The sequence below is a fragment of the Alosa pseudoharengus genome, unplaced genomic scaffold, assembly GCF_046254945.1.
Source record: "Alosa pseudoharengus isolate Yale_2024_CS ecotype anadromous, Long Island Sound unplaced genomic scaffold, YU_APseudo_1.1 YU_APseudo_1.1_scf_16, whole genome shotgun sequence".
In the NCBI taxonomy this organism is placed as follows: domain Eukaryota; kingdom Metazoa; phylum Chordata; class Actinopteri; order Clupeiformes; family Clupeidae; genus Alosa; species Alosa pseudoharengus.
This window is the reverse complement of record NW_027468630.1, coordinates 25323096-25341303: the sequence shown is the minus strand read 5'-3', so window position 1 is coordinate 25341303 and position 18208 is coordinate 25323096. Positions and strand designations below refer to the sequence as shown.

General features: G+C 45.4%; 1 protein-coding gene across 1 annotated transcript in view; it reads left to right on the top strand.

Annotated features, from left to right (window-relative positions):
* Positions 1 to 17044, top strand: part of pigg (phosphatidylinositol glycan anchor biosynthesis class G (EMM blood group)) — a 104131-nt gene extending 87087 nt beyond the window's left edge. Inside the window, exons 11-13 of the mRNA XM_076287548.1 lie at positions 2717 to 3026; positions 5428 to 5591; positions 16682 to 17044. Coding sequence (XP_076143663.1) covers positions 2717 to 3026; positions 5428 to 5591; positions 16682 to 16907 — 700 coding nt within the window. The 3' untranslated portion in view covers positions 16908 to 17044. The remainder of the gene's footprint in view (positions 1 to 2716; positions 3027 to 5427; positions 5592 to 16681) is intronic.
* The last annotated feature ends 1164 nt before the right edge of the window (positions 17045 to 18208 follow it).

The following is an 18208-nucleotide window of genomic DNA, read 5'->3' as shown; positions in this document are numbered from 1 at the left end:
ATGTAGACCGCTTATTGATTGGTGTGTGTACAAGGACTTCCTGAATGTGCCCAAACACTTTGCCTGCCTGGTGTGTGTTATGTGTTGAATATTCCCATTTGCGGTAATTGCTGTTCTTTAACTATTAGACACAGCCATTACGCCATTTTGCGTGCAATCCATTATTGAGCTGTCTAATTCCCCTAATCAGTGCTTTAATAAGTCTAGTCACCATGTCCTCTCTGCTCACTTCAAACCCTCACCCCACCCCATCTCACACCATCTGACCCACACACACACACACATGCATTTCCACTCCTTCTCTCTCTCAGGAATGTCTCCACTGGCTTTTTGCCAGATTTCTGTCCCTTTCTTGGCTACCTGTGTGTGTGTGTGTGTGTGTGTTCCGTGCCAGAGATGCGCAGTACTGTGCTGGCTGTCGCACTCCGTGCTCCAGGAGGGAGCCGCAGTCAGGCCAGATAAATAAAACATGGCGGAACATCTGCTTTTCTACTCTCACATCCCTCCTTCCCTACCTCCCTGGGCTCTGGCAGACACATAGGCATGCCCTAAGGCTGCGTCATGCTCCCTGTCAGTCAAGTGAAACACACACACACACACACACACACGTCTCAAGGCTGAGATTCTTGCCAGACGATTTGTGTGGATTTGTGTTTCTGCCCCAAACTTTGCTTGGGTTTGTTTGCTCGTCCTCGCCGGCTCATTGTCCTTCTCTGCACTCGTGTTGGAATGAGATGCGCTCTGCTTTCGCATTCGAGGGCTCTCGTGGGGTTGTACAGTGGAATTGCTACGCTGACTTGTCTGCATCAATAACAACTCTCTCACTTCCTCTACCTACCCCCCCAGCCCATAGGCTACAACTCACATCCTCACATCCAGCAGTGCTGTTTATGCCTTCTTCCCCTTTTTCTGTACTCTTCTCCCACCCCAGCCCACCCCAAATCCTGTCAAAAATGAGCACTTGTGGGGAGATGAAAGTATAAGCCCTGGTTGTGAGGTGTGAGAGATTGTTACTACTGAGACCTCTCTTCTTATCTGTGCCCCACGCTGCGTCATTCCTTTTGAGATCAGCCAGAAAACAACAAGCTGTTGCTTAGGCCCCGTTGCCATAGTGACTTGTCAGGAAGTTGTGGTTTGTGCCTGCTGTGCTTTTAATGGAGCATCAGGAACAGCAGTATGTATCCCATATCCCATCGTCATTGGAGGCTTGTGTGTGTGTGTGTGTGTGTGTGTGTGTGTGTGTGTGTGTGTGTGTGTGTGTGTGTGTGTGTGTGAGAGAGAGCCATAGTATGTCATACAGCATTGTTTTACATAAAGTATTTTGTTGCACATCACCCTGACATGATCTATTTCTTTCCCCGCTAATGGCTTGTTCCCCATGAGCTTGGTCCAGTGCTCTCTCCCTCTCTCTCCCCCTCTTTCTCTCTCCCTCCCTCCCTTCCTATTACTCTCACTTTCTCTGTCTCTCTCTCTCTCTTTCACTCTCTCTATCTCTACCTCCATCTCGCTCCCTCTTTTTTCTCTCTGCGGCCAGATTTTCATTTAGTGCTTACACTGACTTTGAATAGCCTGCGCTTGACCATAACATTTTTATTGGTGTGCATAAAAAAAATCATTTTAATAGAAATCCGATAGCACTCTCTCTGCAGGAGGCCTCATAGATTATCCTTAGCTAACTGTGAGGACATTAGTGTGGAAAAAACAGCAGGTTTGAATACATGTTGGTTATATATCTTGCTCTGAGCTAAATTCAGGGGCATTTTTCCCTGTGTCGTTCCCTTATGTTGTGCAGTCCCAAGCCACCTCTATTGGTTCTGACGTCCTCTGTCCCTCTGTGCGTAACCAGAGAAAATGTAGAGTTTATTCTATTGATCTTTCAGACATCAATATGTTTGGGTTTGGGAACAGATCAACAGGAGTCCACTAATGCTGCAGACTAAATATTTATACTTGAGAGTCTGAAAGAACTCACCCCTGCTCTCACTTACGCTTAAAGAATAGGCTGCAGGAAAAGGGAAGATGCCTCAATGTGTCAGGGAATCTATTATTGTTGCTATTACTGAATAATGTGGAGGTCTCATTCTCATAATAAGCAGTCTAGTCTATGCTGTGCTTTTATCTTCTTGTGCACCCTGCCTCTGGTTATACTTTGTTTCATTTGGTAGGCTTTTGTTATTCTGTTTATTATGAAACTGAAACTCTTAATTTATTTTATAATGGAATTTTACGAATTCTTGCATGGATCGAAGAGGTATTAAAGAGTGTGCTATCGCATTTAACTGAGTTAAGGGTGAAATTAAAGATGTCTGTCTCTAAATGAAGGCATTTATAATACACGTTAAGGTGTGTTGCATGGTTTTTAAGGAAAAGACTATGCTGAAGACAACATGAAGAATTTAAAGATGTAGGGATGTTTAGGACTGTGGTTTCTTTTGGCTTGTGTTATAACTTTGAGCTGACCAACACAGTCGGGCAGGTCGATCCACTTCCTTCTCTTATCTTGTTCTTCAGCTGGTAGAATGAGGTCCTGACAGCCCCTACATCATTCCAGGGGTCGGCAGCCCAGGAGGTGCACACACTAAAGAAAAACCTTTATCTGCTTTGTGTTATAAATGTCTGGATGAAAGTGCCTCCCTAATGGAAGACCGTAATTCTAATCTGCTAATGCAGTGTTTGATGTGACTGTAATCTGGTGTAATCTGTGTAATCTCCCCAGGGGCACGATGGAGGCGCGCTTTGTCTACGTCTTCGTCCTGGGCATCCTCTTCACCGGCGCCAAGGACCTGCTCCACTCGCAGCTGGTGTCGGCGGAGGCGCGTCTGCGCGGACGCGGCCTCTGGGAGGTGTACAGCGGCGTGGTGCTGCTCATCGCCCTCCTGCTGCGGCCGCACAACCTGCCCACGCTGGCCTGCTGTCTGCTGGTCCAGTCGCTCATGGCCCAGTTCATCTGGAAGAGGCTCCACTATGACGCAGCACAAACCACCATCATGCACTACTGGTTCGGGCAGGCCTTCTTCTACTTCCAGGTCAGCCTTTTCATTAACGTGTGCGATAGCATAGATTGACAAGGAGTGGTTACGGGTACCTATGCTACCTTAGGTTTTGTGTGAGTGGGTGTTCATACTATCAATTTTTCAGCTTGGAGTAATTTGTAAGAAAAAGGTGAATGTCACTGAAAAATTGATTGAATGCCTATTGAATAGTGTTCACTTTGTTTACAAACATGTGGCAATAAGTGTGAAATGTACGATTTTAAAACTGAATTCAACTCCCGAATGTTACCCTGCATTAGAATTTCAGTCGAACGGAACAGGTGTTTTTCTTAAGATCACAGTCTGGAGTTTGTTTCCATGGAGCCAAAGTTCGACAGAGTTTTTCAATTAAGTTTGGCTGCTCATCTCATTTCGTTTCGAACAGAATCAGTCTCAATTGCAGACTCCTGCGTGTGGGACAGAGCTCAGTGTTCCAACCCAGTGGACACAGACTCATTCATGTGTTTCATCTGTAATAGCAGTGGAATGTCCCGATGTGTGTGCTATGCTAAGTTGAGCTAGGCTGGATAAATGAACAAGGTGCCCTACCCTGGTCGTAAATAAGCCACCTCTCACTCTGTCTGTGACCCCTGATAGCCCAGCGCAATGTGAGGTCATTACCGCGGTGAAAAGGTTCATAAATATGCCACGCTGGGCCAATTATCACTTTAGCTAGCGGGCCGTGAAATTGTGAACCTGGCGGAATGGCTTTTGGGGGACCCAGGTTTTCAGCATGGTGGCCAGCAACACACAGACATGCATACACACACACACACACACACACACACACACACACACACACACAAAGCAACACTTTTTGTGCACTGTGAGCAGACTTTATCTTTTAGAAGTCTGTACTTTTGTGCTGTGTGCCTTTTGTAAAAATCCATAGAGAGGGGTGGTGAGGTAAGAATCAATGTCCAGCCTCCTCCAGCACACTCTATCGCCTCTCAGTCAGCAGTCAGAGCTGGGCGGCAGACATCGGGTCCTTCAGACAGGCCTGCTTAAGCCGCCTCCATCAGTGCCCGAATTAATTTAGCTGGGCCCATGCAGCAGAGGACACCTCCATCACACGCCGTCAGTCGAGGGCTTTTCTGACCGAGCAGAGGGGTGGAATGAGAAAGAGAACGAACAAGACCGCAAGTGAAGAGCAGAAACGAAGAGTGACAAAGAGAGGAGAGGGGGAGGCGGAGGAGGTGGGGGTTCACTGTAGGTGTTGGCGGGTGGAGGGAGAGGGGTGAGTGGAGGAGGTGGGGGTTCCCTGTAGGTGTTGGCGGGTGGAGGGAGAGGGGTGAGTGGAGGTGGGTACGGGGTGGCTTGTCTCTCCATTTTTGTTGCCCTTACCAGGGCGAAGGAAAGTGACAGACATAGCAGCCTGCAAATAACCTGGGGAGGTGTGAAGAGGAGTGAAAACGAGCACAAGGCCTCCATTCATTACTCGCCATCCTCCCCAGCACCTTCACAAACCTCACAGGTGCTGTCTGTCTGTCTGTCTGTCTGTCTGTCTGTCTGTCTGTCTGTCTGTCTGTCCGTGAACAGGGGTGGGTAGAGTACTGAAAATCTATACTCAAGTAAAAGTACAATTACTCCCTTCAAAAATGATTGGAGTAAAAGTAAATATTCCCATCTGAGAAATCTACTCAAGTAAAAGTAAAAATGTACATTAATAAATGATTCTTCTGCTTTGCATTGCTAGAGGTCTGGTTATAACTTCACCATACAATGTAACCTAAAAACAATGGCTATATTATGGGTAGACCTATATTTAGGCTACATACTGTATAGCTGAGGCATGTCCACTTGGACAGAGTGACAGTTGGCTATCTTTTTTCTCAGCCGACAGTCTCTGTCTTGTCCTGCACTGACAATCAGGCTACATAAACGAATGCAAGGTTTTTCTAACTTGTGCGCTCGATTTCCAGTGCATTTGCTTTGCTTGTGAATGAAGTTGTAGGCCTCCTTTCCTTGTCCAATGTGATTGTTGAATGATGCTGGCCAGAAATTAATATAGGTGAAAGTCTACGTGTCATGTCATACCTCTCGTCTCGTTACTACTTTGGCAGTCTCACCAGAAGATGCAGCAGCTGGCAGGACATCATTGCCTTTACTGAGCTGTAAGATATATAGAACATCTACTTCCGTTTAGTAGGCTACAACATGGTCTGATTCTACATAGGCCAGTCATTACTTTTCTAATCGCGGGACAACGTAACAATGTACCAGCTAAGAGCCCCATGCTGAGCAGTATATGCTAAGAGTACTTACTAAGTGGATTTCTTGCTCATGCTCCGTTATGTCTCTACCCAGGTTATTTGGTCCTCTGACTGTGGCACGAGACATATGAATGTGTGTTTGGGAGTGGAGAATGTGAAGAATTGTTTTTTTTCGGTTCTAGGGTAACTCCAATAACATAGCGACGGTGGACATCTCGGTGGGATTCGTCGGGCTGGAGAGCTACGTGGAGGCGCCGGCCATCTTCCTGACGGCACTCAGCACCTATGCCGGACCCCTGCTCTGGGCCTGTCACCTGGTGTGCTACCTCAGCTCCGAGAGAGACAGGTGCGCCCAGCCTTATAGACACACACACACACATACACACACACTCTCTCTCTCTCTTTTTTTTTCTCTCTCTCACTCACTCATTCACTCACTTATTACCTCATGCTCAAGCCTACACAAGCCTGACTGAAGGGTTACCGTAACTGTTACATGAAGTTAATTCGGTGGTTGTAGCCTTATGATTGTTTGTCAGTAGCATTCAGTAGACATTTGACATGTCCTCCCCTCTAATTAAAACTATGACCGTCCTCTCACATCCATTGCCCACCATCGCTCACAGTGCCTGCCCCGTGTGTGTGTGTTCTTTTTTCCCCAAGAACACAAAGATTTGTAAAGTTTTTTACTGCACAGTCAAATATGTGATTTGTGTCCAATAAAAAAACTTAGTACTTCTCACTTTACATGCAATGCATGTTGTTGTTGGAAACAAACACAGCATTTTGTTATTATGATCAGAGGCAGTTAAACATTATTTTCACAAAGAGCATGTGTCTTTTCGTTGGCCTGACTGTTTCTTTTGATTTCTTCAGGCATTTTAAACATCATTGTCTAAACTGTGATACTGTGTCTTAGATAATATGTGTGCAGATTGCCTTCAGTCTTATTGAGTGGACTCTAATTTCTCTTCAGTAATGAGCTTTTTTACATGCCTACAAAAGATACTGCTAGAAAACGGGAAAGAGAAGCATTCAAAATGTACAAGAAATGTAAATGAGCAGTTGCTCTTTCTCTCACCTCTTAAACAAGGACTTTCTTTCTTTTTCTGACAAACATACTTACTGGAGAAACAGAGAGCAAAAGAACAAAGAATAATGAGTTCATATGTATATCAAATCAAAGAACATTTGTCCGATAAAGGAAGTTGGCATTTTTAAAGATAAAGGAATTACTTTTTTATCATGCTTTAGGCCTCTTCTAACCAATCCCAATTAGCGTGAATGAAAATTAGCTTGAAGTGTAGCCAGGGTGAATCTTCTCTCTCTCACACACACACACACACACACACACACACACACACACACAAACACACACACACACACACACAGGCCCTCATTCATGAACCTTAATTATTCATGAAAACACACACAGAAGGAATCCTGGATTTAAGAGCTCATAACGGAGATGAGATTGGAGGGTGTTATTACTAGACACTCTCTTTCTCTCTCTCTCTCTCTGTCTTACTCTCACTTCCTCTCCTCTGCCTCTCTCTCTCTCACACACACACTTTTTTCTTTCACTGACTTCCACATTCACTCACTCCCTTTTACATACACACACACAGACACACACACACACACACACACATTATTTATACAATTGTTTTGGTATCTTTTGCATTTCTTATCCAAACTATATCAAACTTGATACTGTGTTTACTAATGGCCTTTAGCAAGTCATGTTCGAATGGTTTGAGAGATATGCAAGCAACAGACAGATACACACACACACACACACACACACACACACACACACACAACCACACAGGCCCACACACAAGTGAAAATGACATTTTGTGGCATCATTTGTCTCACCACCCGACCCCAAACACAGAGTGGTTGAGCTCTTATCACTCAGCTTGGTGAGAGACTATTGTATTTGCAGACCTGTCAGTCCTCTGCACCCTTCAGGTCAACACAGTGGACAGTGGATGTAGTGAGTGCTAGGCTAGTCACAGTGTGTGTGTGTGTGTGTGGGGGGGGGGGGGGCAGAGTGTGTATGAGACCATGACAGTGTATTTCATGGTGTTTATTAAAAAGTATGACATATATATAGAGCATGAAGAGCTCCCAAAAGAACCAGCTAGACCCTACCACACCAGCACTGAGCCCACTGTTTCATCTTGTTCATTTTTAGGTATACAGATGTTCAGAACTTTTTCAATACTCAGGACATGATGTACTATGAATTACTGCCTGTTTCTGATGCTATTTGCACCTTAAAACATGGCATATTATGTACAAAGGAGACCGCACATGAAGGAAAGCACATTTTGCCTGCTACTGCTGGAGCGGCAGAGTGGCGAACTGCGTTTTTTTTACTCATGCATATGCATATATGGGAAGGTCGAGGGGAAAGTGGGAGTATCATGCAAACACATGGTAGGGGAAGTGCTAATAGCAATTGATTAGTTATTCCTGTATGAAAACAGTGCACGTCTGTTTTGCGGTGAAATATTTCCACCTTTTAAAAGCAGGTGTGATCCAAATTGCGTCTAAATGCGTCAATTAGAGAAACTTTAAGAGACAACAGAATCAGTATTCAGAGCAACAGTTTTTCATGTCATGTCAAAAGCAAGCTTAGCTGTTTTGTTTGCCTTTCGAATGTCTTACTTTCACTTTCACGTCATCCACTTCTTCCACATCTGCTAGACTAGGGTATTCAGTCTGTCATAGCCTACATGCAGTAAATAGTTTGAGTATTTTTTTTAAGTGGAGTAGAACTATTGCTGTGTATGTCACTGCTTGTTGACATCATATTATTATGTCTGATCGCTAAAAGTTTTATTCTTTTTAATGTTTTAACCGGTTAACTCTCATTCAACTGCGCTTGTGGTTAAATTATATCGTTCAGTTATACTGTAGGCACCGCAAATAGCGTTAAAGGGCGATGACAGGCAATGATGAGCGCTGTTTATGTAATGAAGTGAAACCTTAGTAAATTCCATGCAATATGGCAAAGCACAGCATTCGCTTTCTGCGCCCAGAAAAACACGCTATTAGCGATGCCGTTGTACATCGAGTCCTCGGTGCTCTCATACTCTGACCATACAATGCTAGTCAATAGTGCATCTTAAATCAATTTTTTGTCTGTCTGTCAGAAATAACTGCAACTTCTTTTGATTTCATAATGCATGCTAGTGGGTGTCAGTTACATTAGGCCCTCTTCGAACAAATCATTTTGTTTTGATTTAGTGTCATCTGTTACATGAATAATGTTTTTGCGATGGTTATTTGCATAATTAACATAGTGTAAATAATTTAATTGAAGTAAATCTTCTGTGGCGTCTGCGTTGATAGAGTAGTGAGCGGTTTAGGGACAGAAAGGGAGGAGTCACTCTACTCTTCAAGCCCCGCCCACTACAAGTGCAGAAGTCCTGAACAGCACTGAGAAAGATTAGACACACACACACACACACACACACACACACACACACACACACACACACACACACACACACACATAAACACCTATTTTAGTTCCAGTCCTACCGTAATTTCCCGTCTATTAACCAAGGTTCACAATTATTTTATTGGTGTCTTTTGCATTTCTAATCCAAACTATATCAAACTTGCAAAGAACACACACACACACACACACACACACAGAGAGAGAGAGAGAGAGACACTCGGAGAAACAGAGGTTTATGGAATTAAGATAGAAACGTGAAACGACACCATAGCCTAAAAAACCTCATCTCAATCACTAATCTATCACTCTTTGAGTTATTTAAAACATGTCTGACAACAAGAGGTTTTGCAATGTTGACACATTACCTCCCTTAATATTTGTAGATTGTTAAACATCTTCCACAGATGGCCTTGCTGGTGCCCATAGCCTTGTCCTGCGTGTGGGCAGTGAGTGGAATAACCATGTATTTCTCCTGACGCGTCTGCTTTTATATTGCAGCTGTTCCTCTCATTTTGTCACCATAAAAGCTGTTGTGTGCATGTGGGAATAAATGTCTAGCATACCCATCTACTGTGTCTACCAGAGCACTGTACACACACGCACAGTGTCCAGCTGTCGCACTATGCGCTCATAGGGATTTCAGCTCTTACTGAAACATTGTCATCGTTTAAATACTGCCACTAATAAAATGGAGCATAGTACAGTTTTAAACAGTCCTTTCTGGAATCATTATACCGCGCAACACTTACAACCTCTATACTCAACCAGACTCCACTGGAGAGCCCTCATAGCCCCTCCACCCCCCCCCCCCCCAATACTCTTTCTCCGTACACACACACACACACACACACACACAAATACTCACCCACTTACATACTGTACACACACAGGCACACAAACACTCACCCACTAACATTCACAAAAATAGACATCATTGGTGGAAAAGCCCTTTGCGCTTCCTTGTCTCCCCATATGAAAAGAGAGAGCACTTGAGAAAGTGCAGCGTGAGGGCCTGTGTGATAAACGACACGCTCTAAGTAGCCCGGCACAAAAGCATCTCATATATAATGCATAATCAGCAGATCCCCACTCCCATGGCCACACCAAATACTGGAAAGGGCCCCTGATCAATACCAAGAGTGGTGTTCCAGGCTTCCTGGACATCCAACAGCCCAGTGGGTCGGGGGCAGGCACCGAGCCGAGCCGCCGCACAAACCAAAGTTTCCAACAGCCTGGAGAAGAGGGGGAGGTGGAGTGTGTGTGTGTTTGTGTGTGTGTGTGTGTGTGTGTGTGTGTGTGTGTGTATGTGTGTAGTGTGTGTTGTGTGTGTGTGTGTATGAGAATGAGAAAGAGTGTGTGTGTCTGAGAGTGAGAGAGACAGAGGGAGGTTGAGTGAGTGAGTGAGTGAGTGTGTGTGTGTGTGTGTGTGTGTGTGTGTGTGTGTGCATTTGTGTTTGTGTGTGTGCATTTGTGTTTGTGTGTGTGTAAGAGAGTGAGAGTAGAGTGTTGGAGGGAGTTGAGATAGTAGAAGGAATGATTGAACAGAAAAAGGGACTTGAGGGAAGATTGAGATGCAGAAATAAAGAGAGAGAGAGAGAGAGAAAGGGAGAGAGAGAGAAAGGGAGAGAGAGTGAGAGAGAGACAAAGAAAATGAGGGAAGGAAATAAAAGCAAGTGTAGAGATAGCTGCCTCTCGGGGAGGGGGGTGGGGGTGTAGTTTTTGTGCTTGTAACAGGTGTGGGGGGCTGAGGGAGGCGCTGGCACTCTTGTGTAGGGAAATTGAAGGCGGCAAACAATGCTCTATCTGGATGTTGGGAATGGGCTGCACACATTTAAATTGCAAATGCCTTTATCTGTGGGTGAAGTTTAAAAAGGAAAAGCGAAAAGAGTATCCGGTGCTTGAGTGCCTAAAAACCCCAAACAATAATAACAGGGCCATCCAGAAAATAAATGACTCCGTTTTTAACCCTGTAATGTGAGAATGGCCGTGGCTGCGGCCACTGGCTGGCCGGCGTGCCAGGAGAGTATGGCACCTCCACAGACGCCAGAGCTGCGCGTCCATCCGTCTCGCCCGCCTGTCTGCGGAGGCCAGAGGAACTGCTGAGCCACGGCTGCAGATTCTCATCACATTACCATTCGTCCCGGTGATGGACGGCGCCATTTCCTCAGGCTCGACCCACCGCTCAGGAGAGAGCACAGCAGGAACATAAACCAAACACACACACACACACACGCACGCACGCATCCACACACACACACACAAACATCACACACAGCACACACACCACACACATACAAACACACACACACACACACACACACACACACACACACACACACACACACAGACACACACAACATCCCAGCAGTCCTCAGCAGCCACTGGTGCTAGTCCAGTTAGTGTGGGAAGTGCTACCTTCAGTCTGGCACGGATCACAGCGCTACTTGGCTGAGTCTGTTTACTGTAAATGCAGTGTGTGTGTGTGTGTGTGTGTTTGTGTGTGCGCGTCGGTGGCTTGTCCTCGCCAGAGCCTGTGTGTGTTTGGCTGGCGGAGCGTGCGGTGCTGTGCTTTTTTGATGCCAGTCTGCTGTGTGCTTGTTATGCACATGTAAACTGTGAGGGCGCCGGCCACAGTGTGGCTGATGTGTTCTGGCTGCAACAGAACTCATTTATTAGGGTTTCATTAGAGGATGCACCTGCTGTCTGTCTATGGCACACACACACACACACACACACACACACACACACACACACACTCGCTCCCTCAGTCGCTAGCTTTCTCCTGCTTTTTTCAATCTATTTCTCCCCCAACCTTTCTCTCTCTCTTTCTTTCTCTCTCTATCATCCTTTCTCACCCTCTTCATTCGTTTCTCTCTCTTTCAATCTCTTCTATTCTTTCTCTTTCTCTTTAGCTGTCTGCCCTCATTTCTATCTCTCTCTTTCCCTCTACTTATCTCTCCCCCCCCCTCTCTCTCTCACTATCTCTCTCTTGCTCTCTCTCACTCTCTATTAGTCTCTCGCTCTCTTTCTATTTTTTGTTCTTCTCTCCTTCGCACATTCGTCTTTACAGTTCTCTCCTCTTTTTAGTTTGTTTTCAGCTGCCCCTCCTTTCCTGTTCGCAGCTATGTGAGTGGTGAGATGACACTGCCTGAAAATAGATATGCATGTAGTTCTATCTGTCAAGAGGTTTTTTTTTTTTGCAGCTTGTTGAAATCCGTTGAAAAACGTTTGAGCTCATTGGGTGTGACTTGTGCCCGCAACAGCTTTGTTTGGGTTTTTTGGTGGATGTGTGATGTCAGGGTCCTAAAGGCCATCACCTGTCCACCTTCCAGAGAAGACCACAGATGAACGTCGAAGTGGAGACTAAATTAGACAGGCCCAGCTCTTCAGAGAGTACCTACTCTTCTAGCACAACTGACAACTGGACATTCTTAATCTACCACTTAAAAATTGATTTTCCTTCTTTTAGAACTGTGCGAGTATGTTTATGGTTATGGTTATATGATTCAGCATGTTTTTGTAGTGTTTTTTGCTGCACTAACATTTCTTTGTCAAACTGTATTGTTGATTGTTCCCTTTTTCTAAGTGGCTTTGGATAGAAGAGTCAGCTAAGGTAAATGTAGACGCGGAGGTTCTCTGGTGTTCCTGTCGTCAAAACCCTCCGTCAAAATAGATTTACTGATGTGAATGAATCAATAACGTACAATTAAGCAATAAGCCCTGAGAGGCCGTAGGTTACACTGATTCTACAACAGCTAAGGGGCGTTGTTAGGCATGACGCATTAGTGGAGTGCCTAAAACCCCCCTTAGCTGTTGTAGAATCAGTGTACTGTAACCTACGGACTCGAGTGGCTTATTGCTTTTCTAAAACTGTTATTGTAAATACCTGGCAAAGTTTCATAAAGTAAAGGCACAGCAACTAGAAATATAATGAGTTATTCCTAAATAATCATTCTTCCGCCAAGAAATATATTTCCTGTATCTGAGACGCAGTTACTTAAACTTTTGTATCAAGTTATGGTAGCGCAGTAATATACAGTAGCAAAATGTGGTCAAGGTGTATGTTTATGCTACCCTGGAAATCCAGAGTTCTCGCGAGAGCACAATGGAATTGTCTCTGCGAGACACTCTGGCAATGAGCAGTGATGCACGTTACTTTTACCCCTTGCATCCCGGGGAACCAGCTAAACTGATGAAGACAGCGCTGCAACGTTGGAGGATAGTAAACATTGATCGTAGTGTTATCCGATTGCGTCGAAGTCCGAAATCATTCAGAGTAAACATTGGTTAGTGTTATCCAATTATAGCTAGTGTTATCCAATTGCGTGCAGTGATATTTTTAAATGCATGCTTGTTGCCGCCCCTCGAGTTGGGCCATTACATTGTTCGTGGCCAGACCCTTAATCTTTCTAGATTACCAAGGTCTGGATTTTCCAGGCTATGTTTATGCTGCATTTTACAACGGCATCAAACGTGATTCAGCCAATCACAATCAAGGACCGGAACTATCAGTTTTAGAAGGCATATTTTAAGTGATGGATACTTTTTTTTAGTATCTCTCTTTGTAGTATCTGAGCTTATCATTAGTCTGCTTTGGCAAGAGATATGGTGGGAACAGAGAGAGTCTGGTGATGAAGACGAGGAGAAAGGGGAAGAAACAAAAGGAAATGGGCAAAAATCGAGACCATTCTGTGTGACTGTCGTTCCTGGGCGGCTGTCCTGTGAGACTGGACATTAGGGTGTGCTGGTGAGCTGGCCAAACTGGGGAGGGGGGGGGGGGAGAGAGAGAGAACAAAAGGGGGAGAGAGAGAGGGGCTAACTTGTGGAGCTGCACCACTGAGCCCAGACTAGAGAGAGAGAGGGAGAAAGGTTAGCAACACTAACTTTTTAAAAAGGAAAGGTCTTTTTCACCCATTGTGTGTCTGTCTGTGTGTGTGTGTGTATATGTAAGTGGTTTGGTATATGTAAGCCCAGTCACTGGCCAGGCCGCGAGCACACGTCTGTCTGTCCGCATTGACCTTGTGGCGGGCTGAGCAGGGTTGGCTGTGCTGTAGCAGGCACGCCTGGCTCCTCTCCAGCTCCTCAGGAGGAACAGAAAGGGGCCACGCAGGCTGCAGCTGCACCCTGGCCCTATTAATGTCCCAGTCCAGAGGGGGCAGCGAGGGAACCTCGCAGCAAGTGTGTGTGTGTGCGTGTGTGTGTGTGCCTGCAGGCGTGTGTGTCTGCAGGCGTGTGTGTGTACCGAGTATGTGTTTTTGTGTGCTGCGTGCGTGTGTGTATGTTTATGTCTCTGTGTGTGTGTGTGTGTGTGTGTGTGTGTGTGTGTGTGTGTGTGTGTGTATGTGTGTGCGCAATGGGGATTTAGGTTTTTTGTAGGACACAGTGTTAAAGTCTACCTGCCCAGGTGAGCTGAAGGCTGCACAAACCAGTGGCTTCAGGTGGCCCCTGCGGCAGGGCTCGAGCAAATCTGATTACGCAGAGCAAAGCGCGTGTGTGTGAGCTTTCCTTTGTGCTGCAGCTTACCGGTGGCACAATGCCCAGACAGTCGCAGTTCCCCTCTCTGGTCAATAAGCGTGAATAGCCAACTTCCATGACTTGTCCATTAGTGAATAGTCTTTAAGCATGGTATCACTATGTTGTGTAGGACAACATCACCCTCAGCCCACACGAATTCATCTCCCATTGTCTTTTCAAGGAGCTTTAGATTTCCAACTTTGTTTAAGAACCCATCATTTTCTTTCAATCGTTCTCATTCTCTCTCTCTCTCCCTTCCTCCCTCTATCCCTCTCTCTCTCTCTCCCTCTCTCTCCCTTTATCCCTCTCTCTCTCCCTCCCTCTATCCCTCCCTCTCTCTCTCTCCCTCCCTCTATCCCCCCCCTCTCTCTGTCTGATGGTCTGTCTCTGTGTATCCCTCAGATTCTAATTTAAATTCAAATCAGCCTCATTGTGTGTGGTGTCAAAGTGAAAGGAGAAAGAAACGTGTCTGAATTGATTTGCGAAAAAAGAATGATGTGAAAGATGAAATGGGAAAAAAAGGGTACAGTCATAAATATGCATATACAGTATCTACACGTGGAGAGATATGCCTTTGTTTATTTATTTGTTTGTTTGTCTGGGTTTTTTTGAGTGATGTAACACTCATCTCATCTTCTCAATCTTACTCTCAATTCGACTCAAGTCCAAGCCAAATTGGCCTTATAAGGTAAAATGTGCATTGCCATAACATGTTGAGAGTTGTGAGTTGATAGGGAGACAGAAAGAAAAACTTAAAGGACAGGTTCGGTATTTTACACTTAAAGCCCTGTTTTCAGATAGTTTATGATTAAATAGAACGTTTAAGATTGAAATTTGGACACATGTTGCTGTCCTGAGAATTTTCGGTTTCTGTGGTAGCGCCCCCCCTCCTCCAGAACGATGCATAGGTGCACTGGAACAATCCTTCCTAAAACGCATTAAACTTTCGTTTACAAAGACGTGAAACTCACCGAGTGGTCAGGGGTGTTCACTGATATGCTCACACAAAAATCGCTGCAAAAGATTCTTTCCAACAGGTTTTATCATAGTTTTTGTCCAACTCCATTGACTTGTATTGGATGTGCTGTGAGGTACGGTATTACTCCGCTGCCGGAAACGGATATGGGGTTGTTTGTTTTCTTTCTGTAGTCTTATGCAGTCGCGGTATCGTAGGCTACTACGCTATCCAAATTATTGTCACGTCCAACCATGGCTAATGCTAAAATGTCTTGGAACTTGCACAATGTGAATGATAGCCTACGTGAATCATTACGTTTTCATCATGAAAGTTCCACAGCCAAAAAAATTGTAAACGTACAAAATCATGTAGCCAAATTATTCATGTAGGCTAGGGTTAGTGTTAGGCTTATGATGTGAACATGACAGGTTATGGACATAACAAATAAGTTCTTACCCCAAGTTCTTCCAACTCTGTCGTCCCAGGAGGTAATGTGGGAACCGCTGTATTTCTCAGGCGAAATAGCTTTTTGGGCGATTTCTTTTGACCTCCAGCGACGTTCAGTAAAATGCAGACACGGTGATCAGCTTTCTGCAGATTCTCAACAGGTGTGCTCACATCCAACCCCAGAAATTCCAGCCACAACTTTAGCCTTTCTGGATCGTTGAAAGGAAGTCTGTGACAACTTTTTTTGCCACGAATTTTCCCGCAATTCGGAACTGCATAAAATCGCCTCATTTTTAGCTGTCTGTTGCAAAATACTTCAAGACAGCGATCTTCTGCTTCTTCTGTGTATTCAATGAAATGCCAGTGGTTTGCTTGTAATTGGCAAGACTGTGTATGGTGCATTATCGCCACCAACTGGGCTGGAGTGTCTATTATTCAAGCTCTCAACGGAAGAATGTACGGGTGTGAGGCGTTTGGAAAAATAGCTCCACAGTTTTACAACATGGTAATAACCTGTTGGAAAGCGTCTTTTGCAGCGATTTTTGTGTGAGCATATCAGCGAACACCCCTGACCACTCGGTGAGTTTCACGTCTTTGTAAACGAAAGTTTAATGCGTTTTAGGAAGGATTGTTCCAGTGCACCTATACATCGTTCTGGAGGAGGGGGGGCGCTACCACAGAAACCGAAAATTCTCAGGACAGCAGCATGTGTCCAAATTTCAATCTTAAACGTTCTATTTAATCATAAACTATCTGAAAACAGGGCTTTAAGTGTAAAATACCGAACCTGTCCTTTAAACATAAGGGGTCATCCCTCTCTCTGTCTTTCTCCCTCTCTCTCTCTCTCTTTCTCTTTCTCTCTTTCTCTTTCTCTTTCTCTTTCTCTCTCTCTCTCCTCTGTACTTAATACAATGTGCATTGCTATAAATGTACAAACATGTAAAAGCAAACCAATTGGATGGCAAAAGAACAATAACCCATTCTCTCTTTCTCCGCACTCTCTCTCTCTCCCACCCTTCCCTCTCTCCCTGTCCCCATGCAGTAGGAGCAGTGCAGTGCTGGGTCATGGCTGCTACTGCTTTGCGCTGCTGCGGTCAGTGCCGGCTGTCTTCTACGTGCTGCTGGTGACGGCGCTGCGCTACCACCTCTTCATCTGGAGCGTCTTCTCACCCAAGCTGCTCTACGAGGCCATGCACACACTCGTCACCGCACTCATCTGCGTCTTCTTCACCTTCATGGACCAGAGTCCGTCCCCCAGCAGAGCCTAACACCACCTCCTACTCCTCCACCTCCAGCCTTACCCCGGCAGAGCCTAACACCACCTCCTACTCCTCCACCTCCTCACTTCCTCCTCCTCCAGCCTTACCCCAGCAGAGCCTAACACCACCTCCTACTCCTCCACCTCCAGCCTTACCCCGGCAGAGCCTAACACCACCTCCTACTCCTCCACCTCCTCACTTCCTCCTCCTCCAGCCTTACCCCAGCAGAGCCTAACACCACGTCCTACTCCTCCACCTCCTCACTTCCTCCTCCTCCAGCCTTACCCCAGCAGAGCCTAACACCACCTCCTACTCCTCCACCTCCTCCCAGCTTTACCCCTCCCCCTAACACCACCCAGTCCCCGGCCCACACAGGCCACACTCCCCCACCCGCCCCCAGGCCTCCGAGGTGGGCTCCCTAAGCCAGGCTGGGAGGATGAGGCTGGAGGCTGAGCTGGCTGGATAAAAGAGTGTGAGGTCTGGGGTGGAGATCACAGGTCCAGCACAGACATGAGCAGACAGACTGAAGGGTGGTGAGAGCTTCTGGAGCATACAGAGCGTACAGAGAGACTTTGGCGTTCCCCTCCTGCAGAGCATCGCAGCGCTAAGCTAACTCGCAAGCTAAAGGATTACAGAATGTGTGCGGTCTACGTGAGAACGCCACTGTTAGCTTCACTCAGGAAAAGATTCCCCTGAATGTAACCGTTTTGAAAAAGCCACACTTCTTAACCATTTTACTGTCAGTGGTAGACCATCACACTGCATAAGAGATAATGGATAAGCAATTATCAGCTTGTCATGTGTGACTGATATGACAGATAGGTTGGATGACTGGCATAACCAACATATCAAACTTTGACATGTTAGAATATATTTATTCACTATCTGGCAAATATCCCTAAAACTCTATAGTACTAGACTGATTTATTAGGCAAAGTAACATGCTGTATTGAGAGTTTTTTTAGCTTCTCGGAACTTTCTTAATACAGTTGCAATAAAAATTCATTCCACTTAATCACAAACTCGGAGCAGGAACTGTGCTGAAGTTCTAAAGTTCAACTACTTCATAAGTAAAACCCACGACGCTCAGCAGAAATCCCTCTTCCAATGATAACACAGTTAATGGAAGAGCATGTAGAATTAGAACGGTTAGAAGTAACGCCACATTCACAGATAACTCTGTGTCCGATTGATAATATATCATGTGTTGGCAGTCCTTATTACCCTATTACCATATTACTACCTATGACATCACTCATTATGGATTAAAAAATGTAAGCTATCTAGGACAAACCCGGAAGTCATAACAA